Below are 18,075 nucleotides of genomic sequence, written 5' to 3' on the forward strand. Positions count from 1 at the left end.
TCCCCGGATGCGAGTACCTGCTCCCCACCCCGGGTCCCCAGATGCGAGGACCCGATTCCGCCCCAGGTTCCCGGATGCAAGGACACACCCCCGTCGCAGGTATGTGTTTCCATGACCAGCGCTCTGCGCCCCTCATTCAGCCTGCGCCTCCTCTTTCCAGCTCGCCCCCAATTATGGAAACGCTCTTATCAGGGTGGGGCATTAACTGGGCGTCAGCTTTCTGTCTCCACTGGTCAGCGGTCGCTTTGCGGACTAACCGGGTTGCTGCGTGTACACCTGGGACTAATGGGCTTCCGCGCCGGTCGCGAGCCACGGTGTCTCCACGCAGACGGGGTTTGCCTCCTCGTGCTCCCCCCACTTAACATATCGTGTTGACAGCAAAACCACCTGGGGATGAAAACGTCCCGCCCTCCCACCTACGAACGCTCCTGCTGTGGCATCTGTTTCTCTAAAACGCCGTTAGTGACTTTCTCGTTTGTTGCTGGACAGTCCATTTCCTCTTGAACCGTAGATCAGCTTCACCGGACGGGTTCACTGGGCGGCTTACCGCCGAGGCGGGCAAGGTTGGCGCCGCCGCCCAGGGAGGGGCACGGGGCGGCCCTTCTGAGCGCGCGCCCGCCAGCGGCCCTGGCGGCAGACGAGGGCTCAACCCGGCGCGGAGACGCCCGCGGCGACGTGACAGTACAGGAGACCCCGAGGGGGAGAAGCCGAGTTCATAGGAAGCATTCAGTAGGACGTCACGGCGTGTGGCCTTTTCCCAAACTGCCGCGTTAAGCCGACAGCGCGACCAGCGCGCTCGCCCGGCTTTGCCCCCGGATGCCCACCCGGGCCAGCGAAGGCAGAAGCCGAATTCCCTGCGCACAGGTGTAGCGAGTGATAATTTATGAGACGCAGCAGCTTGGGTGATGGGGCCGCTTAGGTGACTGTGGCGAATTGGGGTGGCAGGCCCCATCTGGAACGCTGGCTCTGATGAACAAATGGCGCCGGCGTAAGGGACATGTTTGTTTTGTGACACCTCACCACACCCCTTCCTGACAACCCCGGCGAAAGCCGAAACCCACCTGCCTCTTGGCAGTCGCCCCTCCTGGCCTTGCTCTCCTTGTGGGGCCATCAGCCTAGAGCATAAAGCCAGCAAACAAGGGTGTCCCCCGAGTGTGCCCCCATCCGGGGGGCACGCCCCCGAAGGCAGGCCCCCCGTGTGGCTCACCCCTCCGGCTCTACGAGCTGGAACACGCGTGGCGCCAAGCTGCCCGAATGAAGCTTTGTTGGCCGCATGACCTCAGGGACTGTGCGGGCTGCTTTCTTACCGACCACGTCGAGAGCCGTCACCGGCACGAGTGTCCTTCCCGGATGTGGTTCTGCTGGCCATTTGACGTCCCGTTGGGTGGACACGCCCCCGCTTCCCCATGACCTTTGCTGATGTTCCAGTTTCCACTGTCAACCTTTACCTGAGGGAACGGGGCCTGCGGGTGAGTCTGGGGGTGGGGGCGCCAAACCGGAATGTGTGACCCATATCGAGGTTTTAAAACATATTTCTAAATCGTTTTCCAGCGCTAGGCAACCCCGATCCCCACCATCCATGTGAGCTGGTACCTACACCATATTATTCAGAGACCAAAATTATTTCAGGGACTGAGGACTCCATTTTTTTTTTTTTAAAGCCTTATGGCAAAAGCAAAGAAACTAAACTTTCAAATTCTTCCGACAATTCCAAAAATCCAAAAAAACCGAAAACATCCTGGATTCCGAGTTTGGAGCCCGAGTCCTGCGGAGGAAGCCGCACGCGGAGATGCGCGCTGGTCTGTGCCACGCGCGCGCGTGCGTCTCCGGGGTCCTCGTCCGCGGCCGCGCCGGGTGACCGCCAGCTCCGCCGCCGTCGTCTCTGAATGTGCGTGTGACGCGCAGGCGCCGCTGCCAAGTTCCGTCCCCGAGATGGTCGGCGGCGCCCCGCTGGACGTCGCCCGGCGACCGGAGTGCGCTCCGCGCACCGTCGACGTTTGCGGGCTCATCGCGTTGCTTCGGGGGAATGGCACGCGGCAGGGCGTCCAGGGAAGCGGGGCGCTGCTCTTGCTTCTGGGTGCTCGTGTGTTGCCTAACGAAACGGCATCTGTCTGCGTGGCCGCCGGGCGTCCCCATGCTGACCTCCCCGTCCCTCTTCTGTTCTGCAGGTGGTTGCTACAGCAGCCTTAAGCCGGTCGTCAGCAGCCCCGCCATCGCCGTGGCTGCCGCAGCCGTGGTCTCTGTGGACCCCGTGGGACTCGGGGGCCTGTCACCCTCCAGCGTGCAGCCCTGCCACTTCCTGACGTTGGCGCCCATCAGAATACCCTTGAGGACGGCCGCCTTCTCTGGTAAGCAAGGGCGCGGTGTCCCGAAGTCTCGGGCTGGTCCGTGTGGAGCGTGAGGCCGGGACCGCCTGCGGCAGGCGCCAGCAGCCTGGCCTGGGCAGTGGGCGTCGGAGCCGGCGCCAGGCGCGCGGGGGCGATTAGCGGGCAGGGGTGGGTTTGCGCACCGTCTCCTGCCCGAACGGGCTCTTCCTGCGCGCAAGCCCGTGCGACGTCCACAGAGCCAATTACGGCTCTGTTTGAAGCATGAGACTTCTGTTAACTTTTATTTTGGGGGTAGGGGTGGGGGCGGATGCAGCAACCGACAGGGCACGGTCGGGGACGTTTGTGAGTTTCTTATGTGGGTGGTGGAGGAAAGTGGGGACAGGGCCGAGTCAAGCAAACACCGAGTGCGGTGTGGGACTTGGACCGGCCCAGCCGGCCACCTAGGGGGGCCCACCCGGCTGGGCTGCTGTGGAAGCCCGCCAAAGCCCACACTGGGGACGCGGGGCTCAGATGGCCACCGAGGACTGTGAGCTCCTGGCGTGCTGGCCGTGGCCTTCCAAGAAACCCGCAGGGCGGAGGCAGGGCTGGCAGGCGCCCCGGTGTCCAGAGTGGGGCCGAGGTGCGTGCTGGGGCTCGGGAGGGAGGCAGAGGGCCCGTCCATGGAAGGACCACGACCGTCGTCCACTCATGTCCGTGGCAGCACACATGTCTGTCCAGTGTCTGCCCGTGGCTGCACGTGTCTGCGGCTGCACGTGTGTCCGTCCGTGGCACCAGCGTGCAGCACGGCCAGGCCGCCTCGTGACCCCCCGAGGAAGCCCGTTCCTCACATGTCGCAGAACTGGCTCTACTTTGGGATGACGCTCAGTAAGCTCCTGAGTCTTGCGCGCTGGCACCGTCACTTCCGTTTGGTTTTCCGTGTGGGGTGACAGGACCTGGACTCTGCGGAGTTCTGACGCGGGTTCTGTGCTGCAGGCTCCCGTTCTACCGACAGCATTGGTACCGCTGAGGGCTGGGTTGGCAGTGACGGGAGACATCACTGGATCGTGACAGCACACGCACATAGCGTACACACGCACGCTCACACGCACACTCGTGGTAGAAAGAGGACCCGGCTTCTCCCAGCGTGCGCAGCGTTTCCGGTTCGCTGACCTTGTTTCCGTTCGATCCGATGCGGACTTTTCACTGCTGGACCTCGCGTCCGTCATTCTGCACTGGGTTGATAAGTCAGTCAGTAGAACATCGTATTCTCAGGAACAAAACCTTATTTCTTTCCACGTATGAGTGAACATGCATTTAGAGGGTGATGGGGAAAATAAATAAAACACAGATAATCTCCTATGTGGAACATAATTTGCAGCCGTGTCAAGATTTGGGTGAAAATCCATCAATCAATCCATTGACATTTACAAAGGATGACTCATTATTTTTCAAGAAAATGGATCGTAGGAAGAACCAGACGCCACGTGGCACAGGATGGCTTCACGTTCCGTGTGTCCCGTAGGATTATAAAATGACATGATAATCAGACATCTTCCCACGTTTGTGTTTTATAAGGCTCTGTGGTCAAATTTGCCGTGATGACCATTCACAGTTAGGGGTGGGGGTGGGGGTGGATGCAAGGAACCCACAGGGCACGTGGGGACGTTTGTGAGTTTCTTACGTGGGGGGTGGAGGAAAGTGGGGACAGGGCCCAGTCAAGCAAACACCGAGTGCGGTGTGGGACTTGGACCCGCCCAGCCGGCCACCTAGGGAGGCCCACCGGGCTGGGCTGCTGTGGAAGCCCGCCAAAGTCCACACTGGGGACGCGGGGCTCAGCTGGCCACAGAGGACTGTGACCAGCCGTGTGGCCGGTAGCACCGTGGTGGGCCGTCAGGACGTCCGGGACTGGGGGGCGAGGCCCTGATACCTGCGCCTCCGCAGCTTTGCCGTGCGCCTGTTGGATTCGAATGCGTCGCCCTACAGTAGGGGCGGAGTTGAAATTCGGGCCGGAGGCTGGATCTGGACCACTGTCCCCAGCCCGCTGAGTGGCCTGAGGTCTGCGGCCAGTCCCAGGCATCGGTGGGGTAGGGTCTGCGGGAGATACAGCACTCAGGGGTGCTGTCCCTCCTCGCTCCCCCTGACCTCGGCAGAAGGCGTCCGAGTGAGGCTGGCTGGGCCGTGGTGATGGCCTCGTCTGCACAACTCCGCATCAGCACCTCTGGAAGCCGAGGCGTGAGGGGGACGGTGGGCCACCGGGGCGGGCGTCTGGCCACGGTCGGTGACCCCACGCATGAGATGCAGTGTGAGTGGAGAGCTGACTTTCCCGATGAACATTCTCGAAGGGGGTTCCGGCGGCCCACTAGGACTGACACCCCTTAAAGTAGGTGGGCTGATGGGGGGCGGGCGGGGGAGGGGACGAGATGGTACCGACCGCCCACGGAGTCACAGGCTGAGAAAAGTGCCCCCTCCGCAGGGTCGCTCCGGATTCGAATGGATTTCATAAAAGCACGTGAACTTCAGCGCATCGCGGCTGGATGACCCTGTCATTGTTCAGAGGGTGACAGTGCCTGTTTCAGACGGGCGAGCCAGACGTGGTCACCGCCTCGCCTGGCGCCGAGAGCCAGATGACCTCAGGCGCCCATATGCTTTTCTCGTGGGCCCCCGGGTGTGTGGCGGTGGCCGGGGACCTTTGGCGGAGCGGTTGCTAGGGGGATTCAGTGGGCAGAGACCAGCGGTTCTGCCTCGTTTCCTGCAAAGCCCAGGACCACCCCCGTGAGAAAGGGCCGTCTGCCTCCAAAGAGCGGTGGCGCCTGCGCCCAGGAAGCCAGTTAATGCCCTAGAACCCTGCTCGGGCACCGCGGTGGTGGACGGGCGGTCAGCCCTCATCTGGGGAGCTGGGTCCCAGGACCTGAGGGGAGCAGGCCCAGGGCCGGAGGCGTCGGCCGTGAGTTACACTCCACTATGTGCCTTCAATGCGGTTGAGAGCCGGAAACGGCGCACGAGCGAAGGGCCCGCGATGGGTGCCGGCCACGCACAGGCCGGCCTCCTGCACGGCGCTGCCGGCTCGGGCCGCGGAGCCACCTTGCTGCTCTGCAGGGCCGCACACACCCGGCCGTTCGCTGCTGCCCCTGTCCTGGCCTGTGTGCCGCCTGCTGGTGGGGCGTGTCTGCCTGGCCGGGCCCCGGGCACTGGGGACATGCGTGTCCCATCTGCGCACTGAAGGTCCCCGGCCTCGGTGACCACGCTCCACTCCGCATCGACGGCTTGCACACACCTGTGCTGCGTGTTCGCGTAACGTCCGGTGTGATTGCTGACAGCCCTCCTCCTGAGCCAGAGGCGGGTGGCGGGGAGGCGGGCGGCCGTCTGCGGTCCCCCCGCGATCCCCCCGTCACTGCCAGCGCCACCGAGCCGCCCTGCTCACTCCCGTCTGCTCCTTCACCCTCAGCCTCCCGGGTTCGAGCAGCGATGTCTTCGCGTCCTGCTCCTTCTCTGGTTTCGAAGGAGGACGTGGGGTGGATCCAGGGGCGAGGCCTGGAGGGAGACGTGCTGGGAGCACAGGCCTCCCCGGCTCGGGGGTCCCTGCGCCAGGAGCTGGGTGCCCGCCTTCGGGCCGACGACGCGAGCCGCCCCGGCACCCACCCTGTCTGGCGACACAGGAAGCGGCGCTGGGTTTGAGGGTGACGGTTGTTATTTTTAAAGCCTCGTCCCCCGTTTCGCAAGCATTCAAATGCAGAACGTAGACGGCCAGGGGTAGTTCCGGCCGCTAGTAGAGCAAACGACTGTCAGCTACAACTATTCAAACGCCATCTGCCCGGGAAACCATTTGCCACCTGTTCTTTCATTCCCAGAAATATTTAATGGCTTGGGTTTAACATTTTGTCCTGCCACGGAACAGCTGGGAAGTGACTGCTTCTTTTTTCTGTCAGTAACTTTCCAGCCAAGCGACATGACAAGTCGGGAAAGTCCCCAAGCCACAGTGCCAGCACGCAGTCTTCCCCATGGCTGTCACCGCCTCGTCAGAGGACCGCGCGGATGCCAAAACAGGCTCCGGGAGAAGAACGGCCCAGACGTTTGGGGTCGATCTTTCCTCCCCTCGATCCAGGAAGGGCTTCCTCCTCCACTGCAATAAAAGTGTTAAGATACATGTTAACGTTCTAGAGATTTTCAGAGACAAAAAGACCCTCACAGCATAATTCCTCACCCCACGGCGTCTGGGACTCGGCCGGCTTCACGGGGAAGACGTGCGTGTTCCGGACGGGGCGACCGAGCCTCTCTCTGTCGAACACGTGCTGGGTTTCGTGTAGTGTCCTGTCCACGAGTGAACTCAGGGATGCTGGCGACACGTCGTCGAGCTGGCACAGTGACAGCCGGGCCCGCAATGTGGTGTTTCATACGTGAGGAGCCCCTGGCGGAGACCCATGGGGGTGGCGGGAGTGGCTCCTGCTGTCCGCAGAAGCCTCTGCTCCAGGGCGCGTCTGGAAAGCCCCACTGGGCCCGCTCCCTGCTCACGTCCCCGGGGAGCGGGCGCCCAGCACCTCCCGCACCAGCCGCCGCCGCTCTCAGCTTCGATTCGCTCTGAGAAAATCCACCGTGCGCACGAAGCTGCGTGTTCACACCAAGTGTGGGACGCGGGTTCCGCAGACCGCAGCCACCCCGCTCTGGGCCCGAGGATGCGGGCGCGTCCCTGTCCCCAGCCCCCCAGGGAGCAGCACGGTCCTGGGGCCACACCAGTCGCTCCTCGCTGGGATGACACATCTGCTCACGCGTGCTGGCCCTGAGCCACGTGCTCCGAGTCCAGGCTCTTGAACTTTCCGTCGCCGTCACCAGAGTTTCTGCGTCGTCCTGCGACCACCTTTCTTGCTCAGAAGGGTGCGTTTTCTCTGGTCATCCGCGCCCAGGCGGGCGGCTGTCACGCAGCCTCCTTCACTTCGGTGGGCAGCGTTCGCCCGGACGGGTCATCTGAGGGTGCACTGCCCCTCCCACGGCTGGCGGGGGCTCCGGCTGTTTCCCGAATTAGCCACAGCTGTCCCCTCCTCCCCGCCTTTCCGGAAGCACGGCCCCCCCTGCCGACACCCTCCGGGTGTGGGGTCTTTGTGCAAATCCGAAGCCCGGCATGCCGCCGCTTGGCCCCGGAGCCCCAACCCCCACTTGTCCTCAGCCCCATTGTCCCCCGAGCTGTCGGGTCACAGAGCTGCTCCCCACCAGACGCCCGCACTTCACAGTGGCATCTCCAACCACTGTCTGTAAAGGAAGCGTCGGTTCCCAGCCGAGCTCCTGCCCATGAGACCGACAGAGGGACTTGCGTCTCCGGTCAGCTTCCGAGTCACCCTCATCCTCCCAGCGTGCCCCCCAGTTCAGCAAGCTGCACCCCGGTCTGCCTGTTGGAGCCCGACACCTAGGGGTCACCCCGCTTCCTCCGTTTGGCCGATGCCTCACATCTGGTCCATCTGTGCTGTTGTCCCGCTTCTGGCCGACACCCCGAGGGGGTCCCCTTCTGTCCTCGTGGGAGCCGGGGCCCTGCCTGCGTTAGGTTCTCGTAGGAGCACCGGTCCCTGGGGTCAGGAAGGCTGGGGACCGCTGCGCGGCACACGGAGCCACGGCTGCCCACAGGCCTTGGCCCTGGCCCGGCGTCTGCCTCAGTGCTGGGCGCCCGGTGGCCCTGCCCCCCGTTCTGCGCACCCTTTGGGATCAGCGCTCCCTGGCTGCTCCCCGGTTTCTCACTGCCTGGGGTTGTCCTCGTGTCTGTCCCGCTCACTCTCCCCTCCCCCGCTGCCCACCTGGAATGTTCCGGCCGAGGGGGCGGGGCCTCTGTGCCGTAGTCACCAGTCCGTGCCTGGGACGGAGCCGTGTCCCCTTCCCCCTGCTGAGCGAGCTGCAGCCAGCAGCACCGGGGGTCGGCTGGGGCCGCCCTCCGCATCCCCCGTGGGAGGGTGGAGAAGGACAGGCGTGCACTGAAGACTGGTCCTGACCGCCCCACCCACCGGTCCTCACAGACAGGGACACGGGACGGGGACACGGGACACGGGACAGGCTTTTGCAGCCGTGTCACCCGACATGGGGCCCAGCCTCTGACAGCTGTCAACGGAGAACAAGGGCACCTGCTAGGGACTTCAGAGAGTGGCCATGCCCGAGTCATGGCATCCTGCTACGATCTGAATCCCCTGGAACCCCAAACGTCACCCTGAAAAGGCCCCTGGACCCCGCTCCTTACGGCGGGGGGACGGAGGCGTGCCCGTGAAGACGGCCTCAGCGACGTCCCCGTGCTGCTGGGCGGGCGAGGCTAGGACATGGCGCCCTTCCCAAGGGCCTCGCGTGGCCTTCTTGTCACCTCCGTTGGAGCGGTTGGGAGTGACGGCCAGGCTTCAGTCACCGCCCACGGTCTGGTCATGCACAAGGTGGGAGAAAAGCCTGCGTCCGTGGCTCTTCACGGAAGAACTAAAACTAAACAGGAACCAGGAGAATGGCCGGCGTCCTGTGCCGAGGGGCCGAGTGCGTGCCGCCCGCCCTGGAACCGGCCCCGCCTGCCGGGGACGCGTGGACCCCGGGCGTCAGGCAGCCGCTTGCTGTGGCCCCGCTGGCCTCAGGGTCACTGCAGTCCAGTGCTGCTGAGCTGCTGTCGTCGCGTGTTCTCTTCATTGGGACCGTGCATCTCCGGAGGTGACGACAGCCTGCTCAAGGTAAGGACGTGCCAGCCAGTGTGCGGGGGACATCCGAAGCTCATTGACGGCACTCTCCCGTCCCACCCTGCACTCGATAAATCCACGGGCCACCACGTCCCTGAGCGCCTCCCTGTCCCTGGGGTGCGGCCGGGTTCCGAGCGCCCGCTGTGAGCAGAGGACGGGGCCTCCTCCCTCGGGGGGCTCCCTGGGGTGGGGGACTCGCCTCCTGGACCGGGTCAGGCCCAGGGGAGCCCGCCCCTCGGGCCGTCCTGCAGAAGCCACCCAGGTGCCGTGGCCCCGGACTGTCCCCGGCTGAGCGCCCACAGAGGGGGTGTGACAGCGTGGGGTCCCCTTGGGGGTGGAGGGCCTGCTGGCCTGCGTGTGCCCCTGGCAGCGGGGGTGTGACAGCGTGGGGTCCCCTCGGGGGCGGAGGGCCTGCCGTCCTGCGTGTGCCCCAGGTGCCGTTTATGTCCCTTTATTTCAATCCCAGGAGCTCCTTCCTGGGTCACTGTCACACACCCTGCCCAGTGGACTGGACGTTCCCGGAGACAGCTGCTGGCCATGGTTGGTCACTCGCCAGCTCTCATTTTCCTCCGGAAACGGGCTGGACAGAGCCCGGTCAGCTCCCAGCCGGCTGCCTGGGCGTTCTGGGGACAGGGCCAAGGCCCTCGGTGCCAGCTCGCCCTCCCTGTGCGCTTCTGGCCCAGCGGCAGAGGGGGGCACTGCCGAAGCGGGCTGGCTCTGGGTCCCCGTGTCCCGGACATGGCCCTGTGTGCACGAGGGCTGCTGAGGAAACGACCCCGCCTCCCGAGATGCTGGCAGGAGCGGCCGACTTGGCGTCTCCGGCTGCCATCCTAGGGGTGCCGGCAAGTGCGGGACATGTCACCGTGGACACCGTCGTCGGCACCGGTGATGCAGGAAGCCACACTGCTTCGTGTCCCCTCGTATTCGGGCCGGAACGAGTGTCCGGCTCAGCCCTTCTCACTCGCTGGAGTGGCCATCGGAACCCCAGGACCTGACGTTTCTACCCAGAATTCAGGATGTCTTCTCGGCCTGCTCAGCGGCTTGCTCAGGCCTGCCCTGTGCACATGCACACGGAATGCGCGTGTCGGGTGTGAGGTGTGCGCCGTGCATGTGGCCTCAGCCACGCAGGAGCGGGTGACAGGCAGCGATGCTGTTGGGCAGTTGGACGGACAGGACTTTGGGACGCGGGCTAGAGAACCATCTAGAAGATGGTGACCGGCCCGGACTTGTGGACGGATCAGCACGACTGTGCAGACAGACAGACTCCGCCCCGGGCTCGCCGCATGGTGTCTGCCCGGCTCCGCCCGTCCTTCCGTCCACCGTCGTCCGCAGACCTTGGATTTTATCTCAAGTTACAAACTCCTCTGCCACGGAAGGCTTATCTTGCGTTTTCCTGCCTGGGGCTCGTCCGGCAAATGTGCCCGGCGGGTGTGTAAGAGAGAGGTTGGGGGGAGCACACGGCCCAGGCCAGGCAGGTTGGCGCCCTGATTCTTATACACAACTCAGAACCGGGTTACGGGGACCAGAACATGCAGCCACGATCCGCCCCAGCGAGCACGCGGTGCTTACGTCCATACCCCCAGTTTACAGTAATCAGTAAAAACGAATTTATACACGGGGCCACTTTGCGCCTGCAAAATCAGAAACGTGGTATTCGCTGCTGCTTGTAACGACGCTCTGCCGATTGCTGACCCAGACAGACACGAGCACCACGTGACGCTGACAGCCAGCGCCCTCTGTCCACGCACCACCACCGAGGGGACCTCTGCTCCCGAGCCTCCCGCTGGATTTGGGGCAGCCGCCCAGACACCCCCGCTCAGCCCCGCCTCGCCCAGCTCCCTGCTCGGGCTGCACGGGCCCAAGCCCACTCCCGAATCGCAGGACACCGCCTAATAGATTAAAGGCCGCAATTAACGTGGCTCCCCGGCCTCCTTGCCCTGGACTCTTTAATTACGTCGTGCCGACACTTATCCTGTGTCAGGGTTACGGTCCCGCCCGCGCTGCTGGCAGGAGAGCCTCTGAGAGGGGAGCGGTCCTGCCAGCCGTTCCCGGGCACAGATCCGTTCTGAGCCAGGCTCGTTCCCAGGCCTGGGATCCGGACGTGAGGGACAGCGATGCCACCACGGCGTGGCCCCGTTTCTGGGCCTGGAGCTGGGCTTTGCCTAGTGCCCCGGGGGGGGGCTTCTCTGCAGCCCGTGCCCACCGGCACGCCCCATCCTGGGCCCCACAGGACCTGCCTCTCCCTGCTTGCCACGCTGCTGCCAGAGGCTACGCCTGACCCCGCTGGTGCTCATGAGAAGCGCCATGTGCCAGGACTCTTGACTCCTCCCCACCTGGGGGACGGCGTCCACACTAGTGCAGCGGCTGAGCGGGGCTGGAGCCCCCGGGCCCACAGAGTCCACAGGCGCCTTTGCGCAGTGGCCATGAGCTGGAGGCCCCCCATCTGGTCGCCCTGACCTGCTCCTAGCCGGGACATCTCACTGCACCAAGCCTGAGCCCGAAGTCTCGGTGCGGCCGAGAGGAAATGGCGCGGGGCTTGAGCTGCTGCCCTCTGCTCTCGAGCCGGCTTCCAACCGTGTGCCCTGCCCGGCGAGGTTGAGCGACCACCACCACCCCTGCGTCTCTGCAGCCTGCGAGGGCGCCCCTCACACGCCGCCACCCCCACGCCGCCCTCCCGCTTCGTGTGGTTTGCTCCCCAGGGCCGCCCGCTCCAAACTGCGTCTCCTGCACGTGCACCACGTCCCCAGATGAAGCCTGCGTCCTCAGATGAAGCCTGCGTCCTCAGATGAAGCCTGCGTTGTCAGATGAAGCCTGCGTCCTCGGATGTTGCCTGTGTCCCCAGATGGTACCCATGTCCCTGGACGATGCCTGCGTCCCCAGATGATGCCCGTGTCCTGTCACACCTGGCGCCTGGCTCAGTGGCGCTTCTGACAGCTCTAACTTCCCCCCGTCCACATTGTCTGTACCCTTGCGCCCACACACATGGGGGGGGGCTGGAGGCCGAAATGAAGGAGGCTCCTCTCTGGGACCCGGTGACCCGAGACCCTCTCCAGAGGCAGCTTCTTTCAACGGCTGCTGCTTTTGTGGTTATGTTTTAACTTATTATGTCTACTTTAAAAAATTATTAAGGTGTAGTTGGCACACGACATGATGTCATCTTCAGGTGTACAACCCAGTAATTCCACACTTTTATACCTAACGACGTGATCACCAGCTACAAGCAAAGAAGTGAATCCGGAGCACGTTCTCACCATACACAAACTCAGCTCACAAGGATGACACGCTCCAGCGGGCGACCGGAAGCCGTGACACTCCTAGAGGGGGGCGGCGAACTCTGAACCGGCCTCCGCAACATCGATGATGGGGCGCAGCAAGCATAGAAAAAAAAACCCAAAAAACAACAAAAAAAACGGGACCCCGTCAGACCGAAAACCTTCCACCCGTGCTCTGTGTTTTTGCGTTAACTCTTCCGCTGTAACCGGACCGGTGGCATCTTTGTTCTCGATCTGTCAACTTTGGACGATGGCCGGCGACGTCCCGCGCGGTGCGGGCCGCTGTGAACTCCGACGGCTGCGTCATGGGGCTTCCGCTGCCGACCACCCGCCCGGCGTGGGCGGCTGTGGCACGACCGCTCGGGTCACTCATGGCGCTGTGGGCGGGGGGCGGCGCGGCGGCCGGCGAAAGCCCTTCACCCGGACCTGCGCGGTCGGCCCCGGGTCGCGTCCAACAGAAGCCGCGGCCACGCACGGTGCGGAGACGCCCGTCACCTGCGGGCGCAGCGATGACCGGATGGGCTTCTGCAGACGGCGCCTGCTCGGGAAATCTTTCCGCCCGGCCCGGCCCGCCCCGCCCGCGTCTGCCGGGGCCCCCGGGAGTCTGCTCGGGGTTCTGGCGCGGGTCTCCCGCCCCCGCGGGGAACGGAAGGTTTTCCTTCTCCAGCCCGCGAGCCTCGGCCGTCGCGCCCGCGCCCGGACCGCAGAGGCCGGCGGCGCCTGCGGCATGGTCTGGAAACTGTCTTCCGAGATGCACAGGTGACGGGACGTGCTCTCCCGTCGGAAGAGTGACGGCCACAGGCTCTCCCCATGGAGGCCACATTCTTCTCATGGAGGCTGCAGCGTGCTCGGAGCAGCGGCGGAGGAAGTCCCCAGTGTGTGACCGACCAGCCTGCGAGCCTCTGCTTACGGCACACTGGCTTCAGCCTCACTGGCCAAGGCGGGTCCGATGCTGAAACCTAGGGCTTGGCATCCAGTGGGCTCCAAAGGGCAGCGACACAGTTTGCTTACACAATCCCATATGATGATATTGGGGCCATTTTAGATATTCTAAACTAAACGTTCTTTACATAAACAATCATGTGACTAAAACACTTAAGTCTCTAGCATCTCTTCCATAAAATGATGAGCTTCTCTCCTAAAATGGTGACCGTCCCCTAGTTATGTTCTGTCCTGCAGGCACCGGCCAGATTGCTCAGCTGTGTTCACAGACTGCTGCTTCCACAGACAGGAAGATACATTCACAAATTTTCGATATCGTAATGAAGTAGATGCTGTTCCGTAGAGAGTCCCAAGCTTGGGGACAGCACTTCAGCACCAAAGCCAAACGGGCACGTTCACTCCCCTCTGCTCACTTGGACCCGCGGCAGCCGGGGCGGCTTTCCGGCCGGGGCCATGGGTCGCCGTCCTGCGTCGCTCGCTCCGCCCTCGCCCATTGTGGGGATTGTCTCGCTCGCTGGCGGTTCTTTTCCACTCTGCCCCCCCTTCCCTGAGGCCCTTCCTTCCTCCAGCGTCGGCCTCCCTGGCGCTTCCCTCCCGGTCGCCCCGGGCGGGGAGCTGGGGCTCCGCCACCGCCTCGGGATTTAGAACCACCCTTCCCAGCCTCACGCGCCTGGAGCACATGTTGCAATAATGTCCCAATAAAAGATAGTTCCAATTTCTTTGATGTTTGCAATTCTCATTTGCCTTCAGACTTGATTGATAGGTTGTCAAGTTACATAATATTTGCCTGAATTGTTTTGCTCTCAAGAAATCGCTCTGTCGTCTGCTAACTCACGAAAGGGAAGACGCACTCCGGCAGGGCTGGCTTATAGCTGCCTCGCGCTTTCTTTGGAAAAATACTACGGTAATTGCGCCTCTTTTATCTTTGATGTAAAGAGATTTTCTAATGACACCTACATATTTCAAAATATTAATCCTGCAAAAATTCTACGGGCCTTTTCAATACAAAGATTCGTGTTCTTATTTACCTCTGGGAAATTCTTGTCTATTTATACACACACATTTACGTGCGCTGTTAAAATAGATTATAGATTACATGCTATACTATGCTACACGTAGTATATGTTACGAGGTACACAATATGTAGTATAATATAAAAGATGACATATTACACGTAGTATAGTAGAATTTACATATAGCAGAGTATGTGCTGATACATGATAGTTGTGTCTGTTACATAGATGTTGCATAGCATCTTCTCCCTTCCATCTGGGGGCCCCGTCGGGGGGCCGCCAGCCGTCATGGATCGTCCCCCTTCATCTCTCACTCCTTTTCCTTAAATTTTCTGCCCCTCTGACTTTTTCCATGTCTGGGAGACGTCTTCATCTTTGTTTTCAAAATACCTTGAATGCGAAAGGACCGTTTGCCCCTCCAAGGGCGTTTGCACCTTCTTGCTCTCGACACCCGTTTTTACTGCGGTGCGTGTGGCGTGTGCTCACCTGTCTGGACCCGCGTTTGCTCCCCCTCCCATTCTCATCAGGTCCCTGGCTCACATGTCCCTCGGCTCCCGGGTGACCTCTCCCCTTGGGCATCTCTGTCTCGTTCTTGCCGCTGGTCTCTTTCCCTTTGCCTCGGATGTCACTGCCCGTTCCTGGTCAAGGGAAGGACGTGGGCGGGAGTGGTTGGTGGGGGAGGTCCCCCGTTTCCTGACACCACTGGACAAGCGCCTGTCTGGCTGAGGTGGCTGACCTCTGGGTTCTGGGAGGGTTGGGGAAGTCACCCCTCCCTTCTAGGGGGCGATGAGGAGCCTAGGAGGGTCTGGAGTGTGACCTGGGGCTGGCACGGTGTCCCTGCAGGTCAGGGAGAGGACAAGCCCTCCTCACGCAGGGGCCCGGGCAGAAAGCCAAGCGGCGAGGTTTCCGGAAGCAGCTTCTCCCCGGCGCGTGGTGGCGAGGCCGCCCAGGTCGGTCCCCTGAGGCCTGTGCCGGTGCAGCTCAGCACCCGCCCCCCCAAGTCACCTTGTCACCGCACAGTGGTCTGCAGAGCTGGCGTCTGGCCGTCCTGCAAGCACGAACCGCTGAGTGGTGTTTGCGGGCGTCTGCACATCACCAAACTTGTTTCCATTGTTTGGCCACTTGTCAAAATCTGCAAAAAGCTTCCTTTCGAGATATTAAATAAACAAACAGATAAGGAGGGACCACATTCACCGTTCGACAGGCCTTTATTCTCGGGAGATAAGACGTAAGTTGACATTTAATTCTAAGCTTTATTCTGGGCGACGTCTGCCAGGCAGGCCCGTTCTGTGTATCTTTGGTTCCCATTTCGGCACCTGGCTTATGGGCTGTTCTTTCTTTTTCTATGTCCAGTAAAGGCTGCATTTTAGTGAAGGCGTGAAAGTCCATTTCAAAAACGCAGCTGCAGATGCACCTGCTGTTTCTGGTCCCGCGTGAGAGGGCCATGGCCCTGTCCCACACTGAACTCGGGCTTCGTCATGTCCCAGCTCCCTGGGACCCAGCAGCCTTTCGTGGACTGTCCTTCGGGAAAAACGCTCCGCCTGGGTAATGGTGGACGAAGCACGGATGCCGCGGGCGGCGTTCGCTTCCACGTTCTCAGAGTTCGAGTGCGTGTGGCGAGGGGGTCGGGAGCAGCGGGCACACGTGCCTGGAGTCTGCTTTTGCCAGGAACATTCCTGAGACCGGGAACGAGGCTCGCGCTCGCCCGACGCTGTCTGGGGCTGGCGGGGGAGGACTCTGGGCACCGCTCAGCTGACCCGGAGCTGCGGGCCGCCCCCTCCCCTGCGGCCTGGCCGTCCAGCCGGAGGGGGCGTCCGCCCAGCTGCCAGGCCGTTGCCTGTGCAGCCGCCGGCGACCCTCACGGGCCCCCCCAGCGTGTACTTCCAGTCGGGTCCTTATCCTTGTTGCTGCGAGAAGCGTGACGTCCTCCTTCACGCGACGCCTGGGACGCTCGGACCGACACCAAGCTAACGAACCGAGAGGGGCTCCCAGGAGCGGCACGGAACTTCCAGAAAGCATCTGCCGTGGACGCGACGCCTCCCGCTGTTTCAAGGTGGCCACGCATGCAACAAAGCCCCTCGCCCCCCAGCCCCCGGCCTCCCCACTGGCACCGGCTCCTCAGCCCAGTGGCTGGCTCCTTGGTGGCTTCGGGCCATGTCTGAGCAGAGCCCCTGCCCCGAATGGCATGGTCCCCCAGAGCTTGTTCCGTGGGACCTTCTTTTGGGTGAAAGCTTTGTGTCTTCTGCGGAAACGTCGCAGAGCATCGAAGCTACAGGCACAATCGTCGTCACTGGAGAGTCCTCGATGACGTGGCTGTGCGAAGCAGGACAGCGTGCCGTACCGGATCCCGAGGTCGCGGACAGACCGGCGGGAGTGGGCTGTGGTGGGGAGCGGTCGCGCCTGGGAGGGCGGCAGGAAATTGGGCAAAGCCTGACGTCTCTCATGGTTCCTTAATTTTTCCAAAATGCAAAAGAGCATTTTGACGAAAATAAGGCAGTTCATTGCACCCCGCCTGAGTCAGGAGGGCCCTGAATTAGGACTTCGGGGTGGGCAGGTTTTCAAAATGCCCTGACTCCAAACCCAACCAGATGCGTGAGCAAAGAGCACAGCGAGCAAACGCAGCTCGGCGCTCGTGGGCGCGCCACCGTCCACGCTCGTAGCAGGTGTTCCCGGGGACGGGCCCCGTCCACCCCGGGGACCCTGTGGCACAGACGCGGTTTGATGGGCGCGCCGTGGAACCGATGTTTGCCTGCCCAGCTGACCCTTCGACGGGCAACACGAGCAGAGAGGCGCCGACGGCTCTCCAAGTCGCGGAAGGTGGTGGGCAAACCACCCCTGGCCGCCGGGCACCCCGCAGCCGCACTCTGGACCTGCACAAAGTCACGGGCTTTTTTTTCTTTCTGTGCAAAGTAAATCCATGGACCTGCCCCAACCCAGCCCCGCCTGCTTCAGGGCGTGGAGCATCTCTGCCGTCGGCGCTCATGTCCCCGACCGCTCGGCATGGGCAGGTGAAGCCCACGGGTTTCGGCTCAGCCAAGCCCGACGCGATGGCACTGCAGCCCTCCCTTCACTCGGCGAAGAGTCACTGCCCGCTGGCCTCGCGTCAGCACAGGGGACAAAGTGGCACGTGGTCCCGGCCTCAACCGGCACACGGGCCCGCAAATGACGACAACCCCGCCCCCTGCCACCACCAAGAGGACGTGCCTCCGGCATGCCCCGGAGCCCCAGCTGTTTATTTAGGAAATCGTTAACCTGTCTACAACACAGTACAAAGCGGTGAAACCTTACATGAGCCTCTCAAATCCTCACCCTCAGTTTTACTCAATCGGGTGCAATGCACCTAGATATTAAATGAGTAGATGCACTAATTTATCTTGCTCTGTTTATTCATTCACTCGTCTCAATAAATATTCATTAAGCACCTACTATGTCCAAGGAGCTGTTTCTGGTACTTGGAAAACCTTGAGGAACAAAATAAAAGCTCTCTCCTTGAGGGGTACATTCTACTGGGAGAAGTAAACCATAGGCAAAAGACGGGGTGCGTTAGTGGATTATATGGGGTGCTAGAAACTGATCAGCATCATCGAAAACAGACACAGCGGACGAGAACAGGAAGCTCGGAGCACAGAGAGGCTGTCGATTTATGCAGCGTGAGGAGGCAGGCGGCTGGGAAGACGGCCTTTGGGGCGAAGCTGGAAGGAGGGGAGGGCTTCAGCTGCATGGCTGTCTGGGCAAAGGGTATCCCAGCAGAAGGAATGGCCCACGCGAGGCCCTAAATCAGGGACCAGCAGGGAGGGTGCAGACAGGCGTGGAGGGAGGGGGATCCACAGACAATGGGGAACGGGGCTAGGGAGGGGTA

The 18,075-nt window shown here is 62.2% G+C and overlaps 1 protein-coding gene across 1 annotated transcript in view; it reads left to right on the forward strand.

Annotated features, from left to right (window-relative positions):
- Nucleotides 1-18,075, forward strand: part of TCERG1L (transcription elongation regulator 1 like) — a 115,077-nt gene that overhangs the window by 25,771 nt on the left and 71,231 nt on the right. Inside the window, exon 4 of the mRNA XM_039835982.1 lies at nucleotides 2,169-2,348. Coding sequence (XP_039691916.1) covers nucleotides 2,169-2,348 — 180 coding nt within the window. The remainder of the gene's footprint in view (nucleotides 1-2,168; nucleotides 2,349-18,075) is intronic.

Source organism: Pteropus medius, unplaced genomic scaffold (genome assembly GCF_902729225.1).
Source record: "Pteropus medius unplaced genomic scaffold, Ma_sr-lr_union100, whole genome shotgun sequence".
NCBI lineage: Eukaryota > Metazoa > Chordata > Mammalia > Chiroptera > Pteropodidae > Pteropus > Pteropus medius.